The following is a 20,870-nucleotide window of genomic DNA, read 5'->3' on the forward strand; positions in this document are numbered from 1 at the left end:
CCAAGACAATTTGTCACAGCCATCCATAAAGGATCTATGCACAGAGAAAATTGTTTAATCCGGTAATCAAGAAATGGTGATAATCCAGCACATATTTCTAAAAATCAGCCTAGAAGAACTTGTAGAAACAGAAGAGTAACCTGTTGAAATGGCCTTTTATAGTCCCCATACTTGAATATTCTTAAAAATCTGTGGGAAGATCTCAAACACGTTGTGAATGCAAGCTGACTAAAGAATATCTCTAAACTAATAGCGTTCTTCAAGGAAAACTAGCTTTTAACACACAAATTGTTTTTTCCACTACCCTTTAAAAAGTGGTTGGAGTTTAGCGGGAGGGGCGGGGCAACCCGCAGCCTACAAACTTCCTATAATTTATGCCAGAAACAGGCACAAATTATAGTGGAAATGTGCGCCAGCAAGTAGCTGGAGTCGATTTTCCTTTCTGGCGCACGGACTGCCAGAGATGCACATCATTTATTAAGAGGTCTGCGCCTCCTAATAAATTAGGCGTATTTTACTCCATCTCACTTTATATTAAGACTGGCGTATGAAACGCAAGTCTTAATAAATTCCCCCCTAAAGACTGTTAAACAAATACTAGATTTTATGTTTACGTTTTTCCACTATGATAAATTCAGCTAATAAACATTGATGGTGTATTAGAATTTTCAGAAATATCACATTTAAATTTGTTCCCTGCAGAGTTTGTGTTAACATGAACATGTAATATGGTGTGCCCACATTTATGTATATAGGTATACATAAATACTTAGACGCATACACACGTTCTCCGTGTCCGGCTGAGCTATACATCCGGAGATGATGACGTATACCTGAAGTAAGCCTCTGACGTATGCTACTGTATAGTCATACATCCCCCATAGGCTTACATTGGAGAAACAAGACTAATATCGTGTGGTATATGTTTCTTTACTGGATTCCTCTGTGTGGAATAGCACTGTCGTGTCGACTGCGTTATTTCATGAAGCGAAACACCAAAAATACGCTGATACCAGCCCAACGGATGCCAAAAGGACACTCTTTTGGCATCTGTCTGATGAATGGGGGCCTATGTATATGTTCATGTAAATAGGCCCTCAGGAACAGTGGGACATAAGACCTTCAAGAAGAAATGCCTCCACACTTATTTGAGGAATGTGCTCTGGAAGCTAATGGAACATCTATGTGATTTTAATGAACCAATACATTCAATATAATAAAATATTAGAGCATTGGAACATCACGAGGAGATAGTGGGAATGAGGGAGTTACAAAACACAACACGATGTAATGTTGTTCTAGTAACGGTGTGCACCCAGCATAGATGGCAAGATGTAGTTCTCTCCGCATAGTTGGGTTTCACACCTCATACAGGTATCGTGATACATTTGTCTGATAGTTGTAGTAAAATTCTTGCTGGCAACCTTCATAAGAAAGCGGCAGTAACCCGCCCCGTACACAGACAGCAGAGGGCCCCTGAACAGTATATGAGCCCCTTAATCTTAATTTAGGATTGCGCTCCCTATAAGTCTCTATCCAATCCACAATCCACTAGTAATTGTGAGCCATGACATTCATTAGCTCAGACCCTCACATGTAATCTAGCAGACAGTAGGAAGTTAGAGGGTGACAATGGGCCCTCTTACCTACTGGGCCCCTGTCTACAGGTTGCACATATTGTATGTCTGTCCCTGGCGGTGTTACGCTCATACCGCTCCACAGGTTCATATTGATTCTTGGGAGTGAGGTTTGGACGCAGGCCAGAGAGTTGCTAAACGTTGGACACTATGAAGAGAACAAAACAAACATGAGTAGAACAGTAACATACAGCAGGATATTTGGTGCAGTAACACTTTTTATAGCAGAAATGTGGTCAATCATTTTTTATTTTTTATTTTTTTTTAAAGTTCTGCAAGTGATTACAGAAAAAGACGGAAGTCTGAGCCCAGTGTAGGCCACCAGAGAGCCAACAGTGAACAGAATGCAAACAGAAATAGCCTTAGTCGTACAGGAATACAAGGCATGAGCTCCACCCTGCGGAAACCTTTCATTAACTCCTCCCCTCCGTCTCCTTCACGGACAAAAGGTAGGCATGATGACGAGAGATGCACCACCTTCGACAATCATTCCCTGCATAACCATGATCAGTGATAACCGTTTATAACCGATGTTGTCTAATTCAAAGTGCAGCATCGCCATCTACTGGTCGACTTATGTATAACACGATTTACCATCCAGTAAATTACTAGCTAAATATGTATTGACTGTGCTGTTACTTATAATCAGAATCTAGAACAATGCTTCTCTGGTAGCTATAGCCGTTTTACCTAATAACTATACTTAAAGCAAGATGGTCACCTTTAAACACGTTTTCCCACTTTTATTTGCAATTCATGTACAATATGTAATTAAAATAAAAAATGTGTAACTTTGTAAATACATTCTATTACTTATCTTGTATATAGCGGCATTCACAATTCTGCTGGTTACAGTTGGAACCCTACAGAGCCTGGTGTGGGGACTTTTTTCTAAAATATAACTCGCCAGAGCAATCTCTGTGCCTAAAATGAACCAGCAAGGAATGCTGGGAGATTTTAACCCTGAAGCCCATAGAACTATGAATACAGCCCTGGGCTGTTATACCGGCTGGAACTCAAGATCAGTGAGAGAAGTGACACAATGTATTGAAAAAGTTACTCAACTTTGTTATATGTTATTTGTAAAAATGTTTAAAGGTAAATTTACACTTTTTAAAGAGGTTCTATAGGATTTTAGCCACATTTCTAAATGCTCAAAAGTGTTTTCCCAGCAGTGTGTGTGTGTGGTCCTTTGAGGATGAGACCACAGGATGTCTGCCAAAATGTTTTCCTTTTATAATAATAGATGTCTCTCATCTTCGGGTGGCAATACACTTTAAAGCAATATCCCATCACCCCCCCCAACTGCAAGTGTGAGGAAAACGAAGATTTGGGCATGTGTATGGAGGAGTTGGAAGGAATATCTGTCGGCTTAACGATCATTCAACAGCAATCTAAAGTGTATGAGCAACTTTAGTATCTAAACATAAAGATCGCCATATACATTGGATAAATGGTGAAGGATCTCGATGATAATCTGGAATATATAGTGGCATTCCAACTGTCAAAGGGATCAGACATGTCAAAATGCTTTCTTCCCCTGGAAGATCAGAGATGTCTGACAGCATCTTACCTATGATCATCTCCATATGACCGTAAACATGCATGCTGACCATACATTTTTATGGGGGAGATCGCTGTTTTATGTGTATGGCCTAAGCAGTAGCAGCACCGATCATTCTTTCCTGTAAGCTAAGCTTCTGTCCAGCTTGTCATCCCCCTGTTTATGTACAAACTCTGCAGCAGTGTGAGCATGCTTTAGGCCTAGTTTACACTGTTTTTTTGGCGTTGTTTTTGATGCAGAAACCGCGCCCAAAAAAAAGTCTGAAGTAGCCTCCCATTGATTTCAATGGAAGGCGGAGAAAGTGGTTTTCGCTGCGTTTTTTTGGCCCACAGCACTCAATGGCCGCGGGCGAAAAACGCTGCAAAGAGCGAGCAGGCAGGTCAAACTCTGCCTCAAAATTCCTAAAGCCTTAGCTTGTCCTGGAAAGGGCTGGATTTTAGCTTCTGAATGTAAACAGATGCTTACTTTAGCTCCCTGCAAGCAGATATATTCTAAACAATCAGAAATGAAAACCCCAATGATATTAGGGCCTGTTCACATCTGTGTTCGGGGCCCTGTCACAGATCCGGGCGAAAAACAATAGCACAGCATGCTGCACTATTGTTTTTGGTAGAACCATGAACATCATGACGGAAACCCGATAAAACCTATTAAAGTCAGTGTCTGTTACACAAGGAAACTGGCCCTTCTGGTAATTTCGTCGTTCTGCTCCTCTGACTGAGCAGAACAACGGAAACACTGACACAGGTGTGAACAGGCCCTCTGTAAGCTTCCTAACTCACTATTATATAATGGTTAAAGGGATTTTACAAACTAAAAGGGGGGTAACCGAGTCTGGGAAGAGAGTGGCTATACTGTGTGAGGATGAAGAGCAGGCAAAAAAGTCTAGTGGTTGTAAGGATGAACCCGCTTATACGGATTTGGAGGTTAGTACACAACTATAAACTCTCTACCTGTTCCCGCTCCTACCTGCTCTTGTCTAGTCGCTCTTGGCAATTTAAGTTTAATGCTCCATGTGCTAACACTGTGTAACCCTGGTTTAGATTACTGTCAAACTCATTCAATCCTCTTTTATAGAAGACTATAGAACTCCTTTAAGAATTGCTTGTTTAGAAATGGATGAAATCAAGTCAAAGCAATCTTTAGGGCAAAAATTACAAACATTTAATATTTGCCGTGTTTAGCCAAAATTACATATAAAAATAAAGTGCAATATATTTCTCTATTTCCCCAACTCTTGAAAAATTAAGTGATGGTAAATGAGATGTGTATTGGCTTCTAGAATTTAGTTTGAACTATATTTAAATATATAACACAATAAATTATGTTTTGGGTAACTTTTATACATTTTGGTGAATTTGCTGACGTTACTCGTATAGTGTCTCTTTCGATACTTTTTTTCCTCTATCATTCTATTATCAATGCTTTCTCTTTTGCTATAAATCTGTTAATTCTGGAAATGTCTTTCTCTTGTCATGCTGCTCTTTGGATTTTGAAGGTGGGGATGTTAGCAGAATGTATCCCCCCCTATTCACTTATTCTATACATAAACCGAATGCCTCAAACTCAATAGATTACTGTAGTGGCTATAGTTACCACTTAGCTGTTCCTGATGATACAAGGCGTGCAATTGGCTTTAAGAATGGCTGTCAGATGACTCGACAGAATGCAGAAGTGTGGAGCAGGACAGAGGAAACCGCGTCACCAAAAATTAAGTCTAGGAGTTGTGATGATTTGTTAACAGAGGATCACAATAACTTTTCTAGAAATCAGACCAAATCTGAAAGCATGGGATCCTTATTATGTGAAGACAAATCTAAGCAGGGTAGTCCCTTGGCGTGGGGAAACTCATATACATCTGAAGGGTGTGCTCCAAACAAGTCCAGGGTTCGTCACCGGTCCGCTCACGACGATCCCGGTTTCTTAAAGTTATACAAGAAAATGCATCGTATCAATCGCAAGGATTTAATGAACTCGGAAGTGATCTGTTCTGTGAAATCTCGTATAATGCAGTATGAGCAAGAACATCAAAAAGGGATATTTGCAGATTGGAGGACAGTGTCGGAAGAAGTGCCAAGAGATATGGTCCCAACAAGAATATCAGAGTTTGAACAGCTTATCCAGAAATCCAAATCCATGCCTAACCTTGCAGATGAGATGCTGTCTGCAGTCAGCTTCGATATCTCTGCCAACAGCTTGTGCCCTAAACGTAGGTTTTCTATTGAATCTCTTCTCAATGAAGAAGCTCATGAAAGACATATATCTCAGGTACAGCACAATGGGAAAGCAAAACCTTTAGTTCCTGTCCATATTGAAGTAACAAGTGATCAGATTCCAAAATCACACGTAGAATTTTCGGATAGTGACCCTGAGGCGGTCGTTTCGGACCCGAGTGACTTCATACAAATAGAAGGATCTTCATTTTGCAGTGAGAGTGATTTTGACCACTATTCCTTCACATCATCTGAAAGTTTTTATGGTTCTGGGCATCACCATCACCACCACCATCATCATCACCACCACCATCGGCACCTCATCAACTCTTGCAAGGGAAGGTGCCCAGCATCGTACACACGCTTCACCACCATGTTAAAACATGAGAGGGCTAAGCAGGACAAGAGTGAAACTTCAGGAAGGAGAGAAACCGACTCAGGCCTTTCCAAAATTGCATTTCTTGTTAGTCCAGTGCCTTTTCGTAGGAAAAAAAGCTCTACGCCTAAAAGGCAATCCGAGAAGAGCCGGTGTAAAGCATCTGTGTTTGAAGCTCTGGACTCTGCTCTTCAGGATATCTGTGACCAAATTAAAGCTGAAAAAAGACGTGGGAGCTTGCCAGACAACAGCATCCTGCACAGACTTATTAGCGAGCTTCTACCAGATGTTCCAGAAAGAAATTCTTCTTTAAAAGCATTTCCTTTATCCACCCCTAACCAGTCTTACTACCAGCTGCCTCAGGATGGTGCTATTCATTACCCACCTTATCAGAATGATTATGGAAGATTGCCCATCAGTGCCTCTTACCAGGATGTGGATACAACCAACAACAACTGCAAGGATAGTCCATATACTTTCCAAGGTGCTCCACTATCCTTTCCCTAAATTTCATGATGTGTCCACCTCATTTCATTCATGCGATTTTTTTCTAACGTTGTGGAGCCATTTGTGATGCAGAGATGTTGTAGGAAGAGACAGATTGTACATGCAACTTCAGATTGACTTCTTACGAATCTAGTAACTCAATCTGGTGATTAACGCCACCTCTCTAGTATTTACAATACATCCAATATAAGATCTTTACTGCTTCCTCTTCAGCTCTGCTTCAAAGAATTATTCATACAAACCTTATATTTATTTTTATTTTAGTACAATTTAATAAGGTTTTAAGAAGTAATCTATTTAAAAAAAAAAATCACAGAGTGTCTCTCCCTCTGGAGGACCTGTCCTGTCCTGCATTACACAGACAATCCTTTGATTTGAATGGGCATTGTGTAATGCTTTGTTTCCCCTGTGGTGGCGTTGCAGGGGAATTGAACACTTACTGACCTGTTTCCATAAAGATTACAGCTGATCACTGGGATCCCAGCAGGGGGACACTTTGTGATCAGCATATGGTCAAGGGGCACTCCTAACAAGTAAAGACAACCCCTTTAAATACAAATTTACCAATATTATTCTTATCGGAAAGACCTAATCGTATCATGTAAGGTTATGGAGAGCTCCAAAGCTTTATTGTAGCCCCACAAGCACGCTATAGGCGGTTTTAAAAAAAACATCTTTAGTTAGACTCCAATGAACAAACTAACACAATATATAGTCTGCCCACAGATTAGCAAGGTAACCATGGTACTTTCAATATCCCCATAGCCCTGCATGTTATTAGTTAGTAGTCCAACTAAAGGAAGCTACCAAGAATACTTTAGGACCTTTCCCTAATATATTTTCAGAGCTTCACAAGGTGAACCTGTTAATCGTAAATGTCAATTTTTCTATTTCACCTTTCTGACGCTTTCAGTTATAAGAAATACTATGTAAAAATGGTACCACCCCATTAGGTACGGTTTACCAACAGGCATTTCTTACTTAACGCTGTCAATCCGCCCTTGTACTTAAATTTATCCTCTGTGGAAGTGTTTAGTTACAGCTTGGAGGTCCTTCGGGTCTCCTCCTGCAGTCTATGCTCATCTTTATGAAGTCCTCAGTGAATACAAACTCAAGAGGGGCAGACACTCTGTAAAGGGGGAGACCAGGACGGATGCACAGATATTCATAAAGTATATGAGCTGTTGACAAATCTTATCTGAATGGGATGTACACTTTATTAACCAAATGTAGGACCCTATGTGTGAGCTTTTTACAACATCATACCAATTTTGGGGTAATCACAGCTTGTGTCCCAAAAAAGTAACCTCTGGATCAGCTAATCGTTCTCCTAGCGTCACTATGAAATACTGCAGTATTAAAAGTAGCATAAAATAGGTTGTTTATCAAGTCAGCATGTTTTGCATGCAATTCCTTCATGCATGGGTATAAAGCATGACATTGTAGATAAATCCATCTGTGTCCATCTGTGTTTAATTTCTGCCGTTATGTTTACAACTGTTACAGTATGTGAAAGCAGAAAATAGTGTATGACAGTATTGGATCAGCCTGTTCCTGTTAGATGAAGCTTTTCTCCCAGGGAAGGCTGCCGTTTAGTCACTGCTCAGGAATGCATTGAATGCCACCAGGGCAAAGATCAGCATACCTATTTTGTAGTGGAAGGTCTGTGCTTATGTCATTTAGTTAAAATAGACTGCAAGTTTTAGACATGCAGTGAGATCTACAAGATTGTACGTCAGGATAGCACTAGATTTTTTATTTCTTTTTGCCCAAAGTTTCAGAAGCCGTAAAACAATAGAAATAAGAGCAGGTCTGACTCAATGATATTCTGTTTTTATAGCTGATCAAGATTCTCACCGAAACTATTCGTCCGCTTTTACTGATGTGAGCAGGAGTTCTACAAGGAGGGGAATACATGAGAAGGAGGTAACCAATTATCTTTAATACATTCTGTACAATCTTATCTGGTGGGCGGGATGGATGAAATAAATATCCAGCAGAGATTATTCACCCTCTATATTAAAGCATTACTCCGTTAGGATTGTATCAATAACTCATTAAAAGACATATGTCTCACTTACTAATAGAATTTAGAACTTCTAATGTTTAAAGGGGTTTTCCCGGAATCATAAATTATCACCTATCCACAGGATAGGTGATCATTTCCTGATTGCTGGGGGCCTACCGCTTGGACTCCCACCGATCATGCTCGATCGCAGTAAGAAGGACATTGAATGAAGCGAAGGTTGAGCATGCTCTGCCGCTCAATTTAAAGTCTATGAGAATTAAAGTGTAGCTAAACGTTTGACAATCTTCTGACATGTCATAGTGACATGTCAGATGTTTGGATTGGTGGGGGTCCGAGCTCTGAGACCCCCACTAATCGCTAGAATGAAGCCGATAAAGTGCTCGTGTGAGCGCTCAGCTGCTTCGTGTCTGTTCGGCTTTTTCCGGAAAGCCGATGTATCGGAGTACGGGCTCATTCACTTAATATTGACCGTACTCCGATACACTTATTTCCGGAAACAGCCAAACAGACACGAAGCAGCTGAGCACTCACACGAGGGCTTCAGCTGCTTCGTTCTAGCGATTGGTGGGGGTTCTCAGTGCTCGGACGCCCACCAATCCAAACTTCTAACATGTCACTATGACCTATCAGAAGTTTGTCAAACGTTTAGTTACACTTTAAAGAAACCGCCGAGTACAGCACTCAGCTGTTTTAGTCATTCTCATAGACAGTAGATTGGAGCGGTGGGTTCATGCTTGATTTCTGCTCTTTTTTAAGCTCCTCCTCATTGCGGTGGGTGCAGTGAGGAGGATCTGGGGGTTTGGGACCCCTATTCTCATGATCGATGGTGGGACCCCCAGAGTTCTGGAAATTATCGTCTATCCTGTGGGTTGCTGATAATTTATGATTCTGGAAAAAATAACACTTTAAAACTGGCCATACACAATAGATAAAGTTGCTTGGATTTGTGGACTATCCAATGTGTATGGGGACCTCCCGACAGTTTCCCTGTAGCAGAAATCTAGGGATAGAACGATTTCAACAGGCCCGGTCACTACAAGAGTTGTCTGGAAGTGACTTATTCCCCTTGTCCAAATTGAAATAAACATGTGTGCTCTGCTGATCATTGCATGCATGTTAATGCGGAGGTTGGGGTAGACGGTTGTTGGCCAAATGCTTATTCTGGTGACCGCTCTACAATGTGACTAGATGTAGGAGAGTATAGGGTGTTTCCAGAATTTGCTTTTGGGCCTAGCACTCTCTAATTACGCACATTTCTAAGTGTGTATACTTTTACCATTTAGAAAAGTCATCTTCTGTACTATCTGTCTTTCTTGTCTTTTTCATATCCAGGCTGCTAGAGCTGTCTATGACTTCAAAGCTCAGACACCAAAGTAAGTGCTTGCTGATGATTGAACATTAACCTTCCCGTACAGTACTGACATCATCATTTATCCAGATATATAAAGTCTTGCTGATCTCTTATGTATTTTTTTTCTTTAATTTTCTATTCTGTAGCATTGTTATTTTTGTAGTGGGGTACAGATGCTTCTATATCAAGCTGAATCACGTTACAATATTGATGTGGTGATACTTTTTTTATGTTTACTTTACAGAGAGCTGTCCTTTAGAAAAGGAGATACTGTGTACATCCTCAGGAAAATAGACAAGAACTGGTACGAAGGAGAATATCATGGAAAAGTAGGAATACTGCCAATTTCTTACGTTGAGGTTAGTAGAATTCTTTCATTTCATTGCAGATGTTCAGTTAAAATATAGGAAGATGTTTACAAACTTAAAGGGTAACTAAACTTTGAAATGTCATAGTGACATGTCCAAACCTTTGATCGGTCGGGGTCCGAGCACTGAGACCACCCACCAATCGCTTAAACAAAGAGGGCATGGGTGAGCGCTGTGCCGTTTCGTATGTGATCGGCTTTCCACGGAAAGCAGAGTGTGCGGTGTATGGACTGATAGGCTTTCTATTAGGCAAGTACACCGCTCGGAGGAAAGCCAGGAAAAGTAGATAAAAAAAACTAAGTGGCACAGCGCTCACCCGACCGCTTCTGCCGCATCGTTTTAGCGATTGGGGGGGATCTCAGTGCCCAGACACCCACCGATCAAAACTTTTGACATGTCACAAAAAAAAATTCAAGGTTTAGTTTCCCTTTAAAGGAATGATCCTATTTTATGTGAATAAAGCATAATCACTGTATAATAAAATATTCTGCAACTTTATAACACACTTATTGATATGAATCCTCTAAATTTTCAAGATTTCCGCTTGTTTTTCGTGAATGAAAAAAATTCTTGTTAATATCTAGAGGCTTAAAACCTGTACAGACCTAGTCTTTCCCAGAGCTGAGAAGTGTATCCAATGTAAGCAATCCTCTGTTATCTAAACCGTGTGTAATCCAGGCTGATAAATTGAACCTACACTGATACATTGTAGCAAACAATTAGGGCAGGAGAGAGGATTGCAAACACTGGATTGTGAGCAGGACTAAGTCTGCACAGGTTTTCAGCCACTGTATGTAAAGAAGGATGTTGTCATTCACTGATCGCAATCCGAGATAGTGTGAAATAAAAAGAAACCCCACAAAGTATATGGGAAAGTTGTTTAACTTTTTAATATAGAATTGTAAACTTTTATTTATATTTAACTAGAAAATTCCTGTAAATTGACAGTATCAATACATTATGTATAGCAAATACAAATGCCTCCTGATTTAATGTGATACTTTATTGTAATAGAGTTTCCGCTCTGAGATCATTTCTACGTCTGCTCAGACTTGTTTTATGTATTTAACAACAACAACTTGTCTTGCAAAAAAAAAAACACTCACACGGCTACATCCCCAGAAAAATAAAAAAGTCATAGCTTTCAGAAAGTGGCGATGGAAAAAAAATATATTGCTGCGCCAAAAATAGGCCACATGCTTAAGGGGTTAAGCCACTATTCTAACCATGAAAAGCTTATCAACCACAGATACTTTACTGTGTCCTCAAAAGGAGAAAGACAAGTAAAGTGGTAGCAATGTCCAGGACAATAGTTGATGCTCCAGACGAGCGATACCATTGTCATTACTATGTATACATACAAGGGGTTTTCCTTTTGCCCAAGGAGTCCAAATAATTTATTTCTTTATTTTAAGTTTCCATTCCATAATCCGTGATGAAAAGATGTGACCGAAATAATATAGCGAAAATACAATTATTTATTAAAACATTTCCACATGAAAAAAATACTGCAGCATTTTGACCCATGAAGGGGACTTTGTCAAGCATAGGCTTGGTTCACATCTGCGTCAGGACTCCGTAATGACGTTCCCTCAGAGCTTTTCGTCAGAACGGAGCCCTGACTAAAACAAACGGAAGCCATAGGTTTCCGTTTGCATCATCTTTGATTTCAATGGTGATGGATCCGGTGCAAATGGTTTCCGTTTGTCTCCATTGTGCAAGGGTTCCGTCATTTTGACGGAATCAATAGCGTTGTCGCGATACAGCTGCTCTATATACAGAATACAGATCAGTCGTATCTTAAAAAGTAATTTTTTTTAAATAAAAACGAATTATAAAGTTGCACAAAACACTGACCTTTTTATTAAAAAAAACATTGCTTTAGAAGGGTTTACATAGCCTTTAAGGCCCCGTGCACACGACCCTAATTTTATTTATCCCTAAATACGGATCCATAGTCATCCGTATTTTATCCATATATATGGATCCGTAAAAAAAAGAGGGAGGCTGCAAATGATTTCACCAACATGTTGCATAACAACGCTTCCGTAAACACGGACGGCTTATGGCTGCACATGATTGCAGGTTGCAGGTGATGTTTTGGTGAATAAAAGGCACATTTTTCTACTGGAGTGCTGCAGTTTCCTCTTCTATGGGAGAGTCCGTGCTGTAATTCCGGACAAGAATAGGACAGGTTTTATAATTTTTTCATCACGGACACCCATCAGTAAAAATACGGAAAGGTGTCCGTGGCCAATAGGAATGAATGGGTCCATAATTACGGTCTGTAATTACGGATGAAAAATACGGTCATGTGCATGGGGGCCTTAGACAAACAAATCATTACATGAATATACAATATCTCCTCCTGTTTTTGTGACATAATCAACAAATAGTGATAATACATGTCTTTTAACAGTTGATTTTTAATAAATATTGCAATGAAATTATTAGCTAATTAGCATAGTACATAAAATATATATGTAGACAGCGGCAGGACAAGACCACGGACTTCTAATTCTGAATAGAGTGAATCTAATTGCGCATGAGTGAACGCTACATCTCCTCAGGACCCTGCGCTTGTAGGGTCATCGCCCGGCAGATGTTATTTAGCGCATGCGCCTAACCACAGGGAGGGCAAATCAACTATGACTCAAAACAATCCTGCCACTATCTACGCGCATCCTATAATAGGCTTTTCTTTAAGATGCACATAGATTTTATGTACTATGCTTATTTAGCTAATAATTTAATTGCAATATTTATTGAAAATCAACTGTTAAGACATGAATTATCAATATTCGTTGATTATGTCACAAAAACAGGAGTAGATATATATCTGCACTTTATCGATCACATCTTTGCTTGACAAAGACCCCTGCATGTGTCAAAACGTTGCAGTCTTTTTTTTTTTTCACGTGGGAATGTGTTCATAAACTTGAATTTTTGCTATATGGAGGCTGTCACGTCTTTTTATTACTTGGATTGGAAGGTCTGAACTTGTGATTTTTAGGCATGGTGAATATTGCATTCTGATTTTTAACTATTTACAGTTTGGTTTGTGCTGCTAGCAACCATGTTTTTTCTATTCCATAATAAGTGCCTCACAACTACTACACTTAGTGTATTTAGTAACTTATCCAAGAGTCAGCCAGAGTGTAACTCAAGCAGACTGCACACCTGCTGTAGCTCGTCCAGTTATCTTCAGATGACAACCTGGCCGAATCTTGCCCCATGAAGGCAGGATGATCCTTTCAGTATCGGTGACAATATGTCTCCTAATTATGGATGTACAAAGAATAGAACCACAATGGCGTTGCTGGCTGACAGACCATATACTCTTATATCCACGGCTAAATAGCATAATTTACCAATAATTTGAATAGCGCTTGATTCTTTGGTGGCAGCAGAACTGATCCAATGCTCCAAGGTCTCCAGTTGATATAATATTAATACAGGCCTGTGTGCCCAAGTCAAACGCTGTGTAACTTTTAGGCGACCGGTATATGCCTTGCTCTCTACTGGTTTGAACATTGAATTATGTGTTGGAATTCTGTAAAACAAAACAAAAAAATGTAATGTGACTTAGTCGCTAGGGGGTTAAATACTATAGCTCTAATTAAAAAAAAAAAAATCTCATGGTCGAATTCTTTTTCAGAAAATAAGCTCAACTGCGAAATCACAGCCAGTACGACCCCCACCTCCTGCACAGGTTCGAGAGATCGGAGAAGCAATAGCTAAATATAATTTCACTGCTGACACAAATGTGGAGCTAACCCTGAGAAAGGTAATTTTCTTTGATGTATTAGGCCAGCAATGTGGAAGCCTTCCTCTCTCCTTCTCAGGTGTCCTAGCAGGACACTTGATGGCCAAATGGCAAAAATTGATCAATAACTGAACACGGTTTATTGACTACCATTTGTCTTGTACATATAATATAATAATAATCTTTATTTATATATTGCCAACATATTCCGCAGCACTTTACAATTCAGAGGGAACATGTACAGACAATATCAGACATTACATAGTGGCAAAACTAATTTACAATTTAAACGAGGAGTGAGGACCCTGCTCACAAGAGCTTACAATCTATGAGGAAATAAGGGAGACACAAAATGTAAAAAGTGCTTGAGGCTCTGTCACCACATTATAAGTGCCCTATCTTGTACATGATGTGATCGGCACTGTAATGTAGATAACAGAAGTGTTTTTTATTTAGAAAAACAATCATTTTTGTCGGAGTTATGACCTATATTAGCTTTATGCTAATGAGTTTCTTAATGAACAACTGGGCGTGTTTTACTTTTTGGCCAAGTGGGCGTTGTACAGAGGAGTGTATGACGCTGACCAATCAGTGACCAATCAGTGTCGTACACTTCTCTCCATTCATTTACGCAGCACATAGAAATATAGCTATACCGCTATGTGCAGCCACATAAACACACTAAAACGTTACTGCAGTGTCCTGACAATGAATATACATTACCTCCAGCCAGGACGTGATGTGTATTCAGAATCCTGACCACTTCTGTAGCGTCTGTGTGATATTTACAGCAAGGCAAGCGTAATCTCGTTTGAAATGACAGGTTACATCGTAATCTCGCGAAATTACGCTTGCCTTGCTGTAAGTATGACAGAGACGTGACCTATGGGGTAGTACACATAAAGCTGCATTAGCCAGTCACCAGCCAGTGTCTGTGTATGACAGTGATAAAGTGCATTAGGCTGCAAGGAGTGTGGGGGATATTGCTGAATGTTGGGGTCCAGTTCTGATGACTTCTGTAATAATGTGGCCAAGAAAAGGAGTCCGATTAGGGAATGTTATAGGCCTGTCTAAAAATGTGCTTTCAGGGGAGGCTTAAAACTGTGGATGTTGGGAATTAATCTGATAGCCTGGGGTAGCGCATTTCAGTGAACTGGTGCAACATGCAAAAAATCTTGGAGACGGGAGTGGGAGGTTCGGATTACGGTCGCTGCCAGAACGTAGAGCACGTGTAGGGTGGTAGACCGAGATGAGGGAGGAGATGTAAGGAGGTGCAGCACTGTGGAAAGCTTTGTGAATGAGCATAATAAGTTTGAATTTAATTCTGAAGGGAATGAGCAACCAGTGCAGTGACTGGCACAGGGTAGAGGCATTGGTGTAGTGGTCCAGTGCAGTAACTGTCACAGTGTAGAGGCATTGGTGTAGCGGTCCAGTGCAGTGACTGGCACAGGGTAGAGGCATTGGTGTAGTGTTCCAGCACAGTGACTGGCACAGAGTAGGGGCATTGGTGTAGCAGTTGGCAGAGGCAGATTAAGTAGACCAAAGGCCCTGGGTTGTTCCGCAAGCTTGGGCCCACCTTCACCACCACCGCCCTGCCACACCATGTCTATATTTAATACCACCTTTCTGTGTGAGCATTGACAAACGGGTGTTACGATTCCCCTTGTGAAAGGGCTGTGTCCCTACATACTGACAGTCTCCAACCATCGCTGACCGTATCACACATCCTCTTGACAATGGGAATGGTAACACACATTTGTCTATTAGTCATGGGTACACAAAGACTTTTTATAGAATACAGGGATTTCCTATAACAGACATGTCAGAAGAGGGAACAGATCTATAAATCCAATGACTCACAAGTGATGTCTTCTCTGGGAGTCGTTCTCTTTTCTTCTCTTCTCCATCTGACACAGACCATTATGGCGACTTCTCCTGATGACTGCAGAATTTCCTGATGACAAATCTTTGCCCCTCGATTCTGCAGCCATTTTCAACGTCTATAGCAACACAAAAATTCAGACATTAAACACCCTAAATTGTTTTATACCCCAGACCAAACTCCTAAGCAAATTGAGGCCGGATTCACACGAGCGTGTGCGTTTTGCGCGCGCAAAAGGCACTTAACAGCTCCGTGTGTCATCACCATATGATTCGCGGCTGCGTGATTTTCGCGCAGCTGCCATCATTATGACACTCTGTTTCTATGTTTGTAAACAGAAAAGCACGTGGTGCTTTTCTGTTTTCAATCATACTTTTGACTGCTGTTGCGCGAATCACACAACAGCAGTCAAAAGTCAACATGGAAGTGCAGTCAACATGGAAGTGCTTCCGTGTTTTACGCGTGATTTTCATTCACCCATTGACTTCAATGGGTGTGTGATGCGCGAGAAATGCAGAAATATAGGACATGTCGTGAGTTTTACGCAGCGGACACCCGCTGCGTAAAAATCACGGACTGTCTGCACGGCCCCATAGACTAATATAGGTCCGTGCGATGCGCGTGAAAATCCCGCGCGTTGCACGGAAGTATATCACGTTCGTCTGAATAAGCCCTAAGACTCCAGGCCCATACATTAACTCAGACCAATAAATTCAGTCCCCAAGGGGTAACTAAACTTTTAGAAAACATTTGGCGTGTCATAGTGATATGTCAGAAGTTTTGATCGATGGGGGTCGGAGCACTGAGACTCCCACCGATTGCTAAAACAAAGTGGCAGAAACCCTGAAACGCTCGGGTGAACACTGTTCCACTTTAATTCTGATAGTCTTTCCTCAAAGAGGTGTACGGACTCAGACTTTCTATTGAGTCCGTACACCACTTGCTCGGCTATCAGAGGAAAGACGATCAGAAACAAAGTGGCAAAGCACTCACCTAAGCGCTTCTGACACTGTTTAAGCGATTGGTGGGGGTCTCTGTGTTTGGACCCCCACCGATCAGAACTTTTGACATTTCAATATGAAATGTACATTTTTTTTTAAAAAGTTTAGTTCCCTTTTAAGCAGCCAGACACCCCTTCCTTTGCAGTAAAATAACTCCTGAGGGCTATATATTCAAACCACACACACACTATTTACACACACACTACACGCACACACTTACACTATATAGACTTACATTATACACACTATAAACTATGCACACAGCACACACTATATAGACTTACACTATATACACTACACACACTATATAGACTTACATTATATACACACTACAATATATACACTATACACGCATATTATATGCAATATACACAGACTTACAGTATATAGACTTACATTTAACACACTATAAACTCTATACATGCATCATACACTATAGGACTTACATTATACACACTATATAGACTTATATTATACACACTATATAAACACTATACACACCCCACACACTATACAGACTTACACTGTGTTCACTATATACACACAACACTTACCAGAGCCTCCTCTTCTACGGGCGTTGTGCTTGGGTACAGCCTACAGGACCTTAATCATGTGACTGTGATGTCACTACAGGTCCTTCACCTCCTAGTTTCAGTCTTGCAGTTATCAAGCAGCTGCTGGAGGTGTAGACAGTCCGGACAGTGCACAGCAGCACAGAGGAGCAGACTGTCAGGGAGAGTGACTCCAGCACCTGCCCATCACAATCTCTGACAGTCTGCTTTGTACAGCTGATGTGCTATGCCGCCAGCCCCCTGGCCGCAATTGACTCCCCCTGCACACACCCCCCCCCCCCCCCTACCTCTTTATCAGCAGGTGGAACCGATGACCGTGAGAATGCGGCCGGCAGCAGCCCTGGATAGTTTTTTTAACTTATGTGTGGAACCGCCCATATGAGGATCCGCCACTGGCGGCTGGTCAGAAAGATAAGCCTGGCTGCTGCATTCAGGATAGATTGGAGGGGGGACAGTTTATTGTGGGGATGACCGATTAGTAAGGAGTTACAGTAGTCAAGACAAGAGTGAATCCGAGCGACAATGAGAGATATGGCTGTTTCCACAGTAAAAAAAAAAAAAAAAAGGGCAGATTCTGGAGATGTCTTTGACGTGAAATTGACAGGAGCGTGTAAGTGATTGAATGTGCGGAGTAAAGGAATGATCGGAGTCAAAAATAACCGCGAGGCAGTGGGCGTGCTGCCTTGGAGTTATGGTAGTACCACACCCTGACATGGAGACGTCCGGTTTAGGGAGGTTAGTAGATGGTGGGAACACAAGGAGCTAAGTTTTAGAAAGATTCAGTATCAGATAGAGAGAGGACATGATGTTCGAGACAGCGGATAGACAATCACCTTTAATTTGTATTAGAGTAGGGGTGATGTTATGGGAAGAGTTATATAATTGGGTGTCATCAGCGTAGAGATGCTACTGGAAACCAAGTCTGCTGATGGTTTGTCCAATAGGGACTGTGTAGAGAGAAAAGAGGAGCAGACCTGGGACTGATCCCTGAGGAACACCGATCGTAAGGGGAAGAGGAGAAGTAGAGCCAGCAAATGACACACTGAACGAGCGGTCAGAGAGATGGGAAGAAAACCAAGAGAGCGCAGTGTCCTTAAGGCTAGTAGAGTGGAGCATATTGAGTAGGAGTTGGTCGTCTACAGTGTCAAAGGCTGCAGAGTACATGTACATGCACAAAGGTGGAGAACGCCCTTAAAGTGTCACTGTCATAAAAGGGGCGCTTTTGATCAGGACATCTATGAGATATCCATAAAGGATTAAAGCAGCGGCGCGGAGAAGCTGCATTCAGTACCAACAAACTACAGTTTTGGGGTAGCTGTGCAACTCGAGGCTTTCCTTCGCCTGGGGCAAACATTCAGTTCACTGCCCTATTTCTAAAGCCAAGGCAAAATGGCTTGATGACCTCACCCTATCTAGCACCCGGGGAACATGCCTGCCAGCACCCCCTTAACTACACCCCTGTCTGTAGGCACAGGTTTAACCATTATCCCATGACACAAGTTACCTTATGCTCCTTAAACAAATGAAAAAAGCCTTCCGTCATAAATAACTGCCTTGTCTTCCAGGGTGACAAAGTGACACTTCTTAAGAAGGTTGATCAAAACTGGTATGAAGGTAAAATTCCTGGAACTAAGAGACAAGGCATCTTCCCAGTGTCCTATGTGGAAATTGTGAGAAAAAGTCCTTCTAAGAGTCCAGGTGAATCTCCAGAACGGTCACTACATCAGAGTTACTCCACGGAGAGGATACAAAATTCAAGCAGCACTGTAAGTCTTACATTCCTGAAATATAGTCCTCCATATGTGATAATACTATAGCATCTTAACCATGGTTTGTGAATCATATACAGAGAGTGAAATAAGCAAGAACAGTTTCCTGGTTTATAAACACGAGTTTTAATATAAGAACAAATGTAAAGAATATACTGGTTACGGCAATATGTTGTATTAGCGAACTCTGGAGGAAGTATGAAAGGTTAGAGGTGTCCACAAAGTTACATGATTTGTCTCAATCCTGCAATGACTCTAGTGGTCCAGAAACCGTGACAGAGGATAAACTGGTGTTCCGGCGTCATTGCTGAATTGTCCCATTGCGGTCTTGAGAAACCCAGCGCCATGGCCAGCTGTGCTGTCACTGTGGCAGCATTGTAAGCAGCAGGGCCAGAAACCATACAATACTTTTGGCTAGGACTTTATTTGGTAATGTTACCTATGTAACCCTAACCTTAGTCTAAGTGATCTGCCCTTTTAGTAAATTATGATCATTTTCTGCAGGACATTCTGACACATGAAGGCTGTATTTTGTTACATTTTTGTCCTAATCGTTCTATCTTCTAACATGATTAAATTTTTTGGGGACCTTTTTTTTTTTCCAGTAAGCACTTGTCATGACATCTTAAATGAACTCTGAGATTTGATCCTTAAGAGATGGACAGTAGATAGAGAATATACTGTAGGCAGTATCACAGTCCAAACAGAGCAAGGTAGGAGCTGCACAGCAAGAAGGTAATGGGTGCTGAACCTCAAGGATCTGGACCATAGATCCCACCAGACAGTCATGCAAAGTTCCCCGGAACGTATCCAAAAGAAAGGGAGGCAGCACACCAGCATGAATACAAAACAGAGGTACTTCTTCACCTAGCGCAAAAGGCGCTTGATAATGCCTTCATCGAGCAGGGGAAACGTCGCCTTTTGCACTAGGTGCCTAGGCCTCTATTTTGTATTCATGCTGGTGTGCTGCCTCCCTTTCTTTTGGATACGTTCCAGGTAACTTTGCATGAGTGTAGGCAGTATCACATGCAATTAAGTAGCAACATAAAATAAAAAATAAAGCACAGCAGATACAGACCCAGATATATGTATCTCTCTGACTGACAGCCAGGTGGAGCTTTGGCGCAAGGCTCACATCTCAGGCCTAGTAATGAAAATGCCCTGCTGCACAAGCAAAGCTGCCATACATATCAGATGAAGTGCGATGAAAGAAAGATTGGGCTTTTTGGATTTCAACCTCTTGATATAAGCTGTTAGAATCATCTGACTTATTCAATATATTTACCCTTTAAAATACGTTTAAAGGGGGATTTGGGAGAGAGAGCTGTTCCACCAAAAGTTTACTGATATAAATGGCCAGCTTAGGGTCAACGTTTTTGGTACCAAGTTCCCAACATTTAATTTTGACTACAATTTATAGAACAAAAAAAATAATAGGTATTTCCAAATTTGTTCATTATTCTGTGGGGGATAATTCCATTATTTGTCTCATTTCAACCACTGAAAGCAAGAGCTAGGAAATGTTTAAATGCTTTGACCTTTCAATTACTGCATTACAAGTACTCAGTAAAGTATATATATATATATATATATATATATATATATATATAGTATATCAGAAATAGAACTTTGGATTTATACAACAGCAAATACTTTTGTCGAGATTCTGTCAGTAGAGTTGTATATAACCAGTGAGTGTATAATACCTACAGTCTGGTTTCTGGTGTCTCGCTCACCTGCTGTGACTGGTAAAAGTTCTAATTCTGTATCCTAGGATGTCAGACTTCTAAAAATAAAGACTATTCTTAATGATCTGTTACCAGTTCACAGCTTTA

General features: G+C 41.0%; 1 protein-coding gene across 1 annotated transcript in view; it reads left to right on the forward strand.

Annotated features, from left to right (window-relative positions):
* The window catches only part of SORBS2 (sorbin and SH3 domain containing 2), a 333,928-nt gene that overhangs the window by 294,311 nt on the left and 18,747 nt on the right, over positions 1-20,870 (forward strand). The window contains exons 17-23 of the mRNA XM_075860172.1: positions 1,908-2,086; positions 4,700-6,274; positions 8,138-8,223; positions 9,659-9,699; positions 9,922-10,036; positions 13,704-13,832; positions 18,832-19,032. Of these exons, the coding sequence (XP_075716287.1) occupies positions 1,908-2,086; positions 4,700-6,274; positions 8,138-8,223; positions 9,659-9,699; positions 9,922-10,036; positions 13,704-13,832; positions 18,832-19,032 (2,326 nt within the window). The remainder of the gene's footprint in view (positions 1-1,907; positions 2,087-4,699; positions 6,275-8,137; positions 8,224-9,658; positions 9,700-9,921; positions 10,037-13,703; positions 13,833-18,831; positions 19,033-20,870) is intronic.

Source organism: Rhinoderma darwinii, chromosome 1 (assembly GCF_050947455.1).
Source record: "Rhinoderma darwinii isolate aRhiDar2 chromosome 1, aRhiDar2.hap1, whole genome shotgun sequence".
Classification (NCBI taxonomy): Eukaryota; Metazoa; Chordata; class Amphibia; order Anura; family Rhinodermatidae; genus Rhinoderma; species Rhinoderma darwinii.